Source organism: Tupaia chinensis, unplaced genomic scaffold (genome assembly GCF_000334495.1).
Source record: "Tupaia chinensis unplaced genomic scaffold, TupChi_1.0 Scaffold000494_1, whole genome shotgun sequence".
NCBI lineage: Eukaryota > Metazoa > Chordata > Mammalia > Scandentia > Tupaiidae > Tupaia > Tupaia belangeri.
The window spans coordinates 4,889,376-4,894,385 of NW_006160006.1; the positions used below are offsets into that span (position 1 = coordinate 4,889,376).

Below are 5,010 nucleotides of genomic sequence, written 5' to 3' on the forward strand. Positions count from 1 at the left end.
TGGCTGAGAAGCAGCACCTACAAAGAAAGCCAGGGGCTGTGCTGAGTTAGCAGACGCTGAGCAAACAGAGGGGGGTCAAAGTGGCTGACAGTGAGAGCTCATACACCGCAGTATTTAATGGCAAAACCAAGGGGTAGAACAGACCTGCAAGAAGACCGAGTGGTGGATTTCATAAATATCTGCAGAAACACGAGAGAGAGAGAGAGAGAGAGAGAGAGAGAGAGAGAGAGAGAGCTCCTTGAGATCAGAGGGATGGCCAGCAGACATCTCAGAGAATGGGGTCTAGAAATGCCTGTGGATTTTGTGACTGGAGGACACAGTTTATCCAGGAGAGAGTTGGGAATTGCTTTGACAGAGGAGTGCGGGCACAAGCACGCTTGAATTGGACTAGGGTAAGAGGAAAGGCAGAATGTACTCCCCTCTTAGAAAATTCCAAAAGTAGAGGAGAGAAATTATCCCACAACATGGGTGATTTCAGCGTGATTAAAGATGGAAGAGAATAACCGAGAGAGGTAGTTTAGAACACCCTGTAGAGCAGGGTTAATCACTGGGTCGTGTCCCATGAGGTCCGGCACAGAGCTTGGCTTAGACAGCTGAGAGATGGCGTCCACATGTCTGTCCGCAGTCAGGAAGGAGGTGTGCTGGGGAGTGGGGGCGCGGACACATCGAACTGGAAGCTTAGATGCGTATCTTTCAGAAACGACTCGGTGTTTACGTGACAGTAAGTTTATGCCATCTGACTTCTCTGGTGTATCCAAAACATGGAGCAGCGGGAACAGTCATAGAATCTGTAGTGTAAAGCACTTGTAAGGCAATTTTCTAGGAAATGTCTTTCTTTGCAATACTGCTGGGAAAATAGATTAATCACTCAGCATCACTATTCAGTATAACTTTTATCATACTCTATCTATTAAGTACCTACCAAAGAAGACTGTCTCATTAACCTTTCACCGGCGTTCACCAGCGAATTACAATAGCTACAGTTTTATTAATATCCACCAAACATAAAAGGAATTCAAGGTTTATAAATATGTTTATATTATAGTCTATATGAACATTTAGAAAAGTAGCCATGGTTTAATGTTTTCTTTTTTTTTTTATTCCTTTCATTCCAACTTCTTTTTAAAATTAATCCTTTTCCTCAATACATTTTTATTGACTATTACATTTCTACTTATTTTATGTTTTGTAAGGCTGTCTGAATTTTAAAAAGACAAAAACACAAACACCAAAAATCCAACGGTGTATGTTATGATCAAAGGGATGATCTCCCAAGATGCTGATCTAAGCTGTACTCAGTCGGCAGCCACCAAACAGTTTTGATTGAGTCTAAGGAACTTTCTATGTAATACTGAATATTTCCGGATATATTTCTTCAAATAGAATGCCTTTTTTCCTCATCACTTGCCTTTTTACTTTTGCAGGTGAAAAGCTAGAAGGATGTTTAAGTGCTGGCCAGCAGTTTTGGTACTCGGATTCATTTTTCTGGAGGCAGAAGGAAGGCCAACGAAAGAAGCAGGGTACAGTCTTAAACCCTACCAGCCCCTCGTGCGACTGAGACATAAGGTACAGTCAGAATTCTGAATCTGCCCCTTGTTCCTGCCAAGTACTAACTGCGCTGGTGGTTGTCTTTTATTCATGTAAGGGCATTTATTTCAGAATATGTTTACAGAAGTTTCCATATTACTAAAAAATACACACTGTACACCTTGAAATAAGTAGCATTTACAGTATTGAAAATTAAATACTTCATGACAAAAAAGTAAAGACTCATTTAAAAATTACACAGTTCACACAGAGTGAATATAATACATTCACAAAAATAAATATATTAAGGAGAAATAAGCCATGCAATTGCTATCATTTCCATGTTGATTTAAGTTTAGAACATTTTAAACTAAAAAAACAAAGTGTTATGCTCTGGAATTTATCATCATAATAAATAAAAAGATATCTATACATCTTGCAAATAAAGATTTGGCAATGGGATACATTTCCATAGAAATTACCAGAAATTTTAAGGACCAGCAGTTGGCGTAATGGCTATGTCGCTGGACTCCCACATAACTGACCACGGTTCGAGTTCCTGTGCTACAGGGAGTGTGCACTCGCCAGAAAGACAGAGAGAGACAGAGAGACAGAAAGTGAGAAATCACCCCCCAGGGGGCATGGCCACAGTGCAATCCCTTCTCCTCCATGCTCCTCTTGGGATCTTAGGCATTCACGCACATGCGCCCGGCGTGAGTTAGCCACCGGGTCTGGGACTCAAACTGCGGTTGGCTACATAGGAGTCCAGTGACATAGCCATTACGTCAACTGCTGGTCCCACTAGTGCTTTTATTTTGACAGCCCATGATACTGCAAAGAAAATATTCAAGCAATTTCTTATTAAATCAAGTAAAGGTTTATAATTCACTTTGGGTTACTATAAAAAGTAGAGAAAACACAAAAATTACATTCTAATTATGAGAGAAGTTATATATATTTGTAAAATTTTTTATTCTACTGGTCTTTAGAAAACTCTAGAAATAAATACTGAGTTTACATTCTATATATGCTATCGGTGTTTACATTGCATATATGTTTGCTGAAATTCTTTTCTAAGTATCGCAGTATTTTGGTGAAATATCTCATCTTTACTAAGCATTCTAAATATTGGGCCAAATTTTAAACTGTGTTATTTAATCTTCAATTAATCTTATAAAAATATATTTGTTTTTATTTTATAGATGATAAGTTAAAAATCTTCAAAACGTTAAGGAATTTTTCTAGTGCATACATTTTTAAAATAAATTATCAAGAGCAAGCGAGGGATAACATAAAGAATAAGTTTGATGGCCAGGAAAAAGAATATTAAGCAAAATGTGAAAATATACTTCAATGCCAAAAAACATTGAAAAATGTGTTCCCCTGTGAAAATAAGTTTTAAAGTCCTAGTGTCAATGCGTGCTGTAGGAGACCTGGCTTTGTCCACTGTCTTTCAATTACCGATGGTGTCCTGCTCCTCACGGACACGTTAGCCACGTTTCAAGCTGTCTGACAGCGTTCCTTCCCCAGCGATTCCCCGTGGCGTTTTTCTCCCTAGTGACATGTGTTCAGGAGAACTGTCGTTCTCATCCTTTTATTTCTGGTTCCATGAACATTGTAGATGTTGTTTAATGAATCAGTGGCATTGGTGCGGTGGCAGAATGTGTGGCTGCTTCTCTGACTATGGCCCTAACTGACTACGGCCCTAAGTGACAGGTTTTTAAGCACAGTGTGTACATTCACGAACTGCTCTGAATTAAAGTTCAATGGTAAAGATAAGCCACTTTTGCACTGCCATGAGATTCAGAGAAAAGAAAAGCTGTGATGAGTTACACTAGTGCGGAAGCGTGAATGCCCACCCAAACTGATCGCAGCCACCTCCGATCTTCCCCACCTCCGGGTGACTTTACCACCAGGTAGAAGTATGTCCTCGTTGGTATTTAAAAGCGCATAGGCAGAGTGACATGGTAATACTAAGTTGGAAACAGTTTCAGACAGAGGTGAGATTAAGATAAAGGCATTTGGTGTGTGTGAGTGTGTGTGTGTGTGCATGCATGTGCGTGCGTGTGCCACTGTGGGAGGGAGAGAGAGAGAGAGGAAGCGGATATTGGACAGGTATGGAGCGTGGCTCGGAGTTGTACGACTCCTGTGAAAACCGCGGCCGACTGTCCACTCTCCGTCGAACGCGCCAGCTGCACCTCGAGCACTGCCGTCCCTTCTCTGAGACCGTCATGTTTGTAGTATAGCTTTCATTGTGTTAGTGTCGGTCACTCTGAGGATTCCAGGAATTCCTGTCATCTTTTTCACTGATCTCATTGACTGAAAGTGGAGCAGCCACGGGGCTGAGGCTTTATTCCACTCCCTCTCCCTAGCCTTCTCTGGTGAGTGGACAATGACTTCTCCCAAAGGTATTTTTAAAAAGAAGAAAACAGAACGGTCACGAACAAGCTGTGAGTCCTTTCTACCCACAGAGCTCATCCCCACTTACTAGTTTGTGGACACATCCTCGCCTCAGGGTGTGAGCCGTCCACCCTGCCCAGCACCTGGAACAGGATCTGCACCTGGTAAATACCTGAAAAATTCCGTGTATGTGGAACAGGAAGTTCTGACCGATGTCTAGAAGGCTGAAAACAAATTAATATATGTATCATGTATACATATATTTATCGGTATTTCTATAAGCAATTATAATTAATAAGTTCAGTAAAATAGCCTTTCCCTGTCATTTATCAGAAAATACCAGGAGATTTTCTTTAAAATGTTTTTCTTTAATTTAAAAATAATTTTATGGGGCCAGCAGGTGGCATGATGGTTAGAAGCACTGGACTTCCACATGGCCTGCCGCGGTTCAAGTCCTGGACCTGGTGTCTTGCTTTCTCACTGTCTCTCTCTCTCTTTCTTGCTCCATCCCTCTCTAGTCATCTAAATCAATCAATTAATTAATTAAGTTAAATAAAATCTTTTTTTAAAAAAAGTAACTTTGCCAGAAGGCACGTACACTCACTGGAAAGAGAGCCGGGAAGAGAGAAAATGGGAAGATGAGGTCACACCACAATCCCCTCTGTTTCTCCCCCTTTTGGTATTTCGGCCATTCATGCACATGTTCCCAGAATATTTTTTCAAGCTGCCAGGACTGAGACTCGAATCATGTATTAGGCCATGGGATCTAGCTGCCCTAACCAACGTGACACAGGCTGGCCCAATTTTAAAAATTAATTATTTTATTATTTTTAGCATTATATAAATTATTTTTAGCTGTAATTTTAACCTATATAGTTTTATCTAAGCTTCAAAGAATACTCTCTCACACACATATGTGTGTGTATCTATCTATACATAAATATATTTGTAAGACTGAAAGAATGCATAAGGAGATATACCATTTGTCACTAATATTAAATACTAAGTATTGACTAGAAAAATATAAAACACATAATAGACAAAAAAGATCTTTGGTTTGATTAGCCATTTTCCACACTTCTT

General features: G+C 40.0%; 1 protein-coding gene across 1 annotated transcript in view; it reads left to right on the plus strand.

Moving 5' to 3' along the window:
* The window catches only part of FSTL5 (follistatin like 5), a 570,868-nt gene that overhangs the window by 49,159 nt on the left and 516,699 nt on the right, over positions 1-5,010 (plus strand). The window contains exon 2 of the mRNA XM_006156498.2: positions 1,425-1,566. Within this exon, the coding sequence (XP_006156560.1) occupies positions 1,441-1,566 (126 nt within the window). The 5' untranslated portion in view covers positions 1,425-1,440. The remainder of the gene's footprint in view (positions 1-1,424; positions 1,567-5,010) is intronic.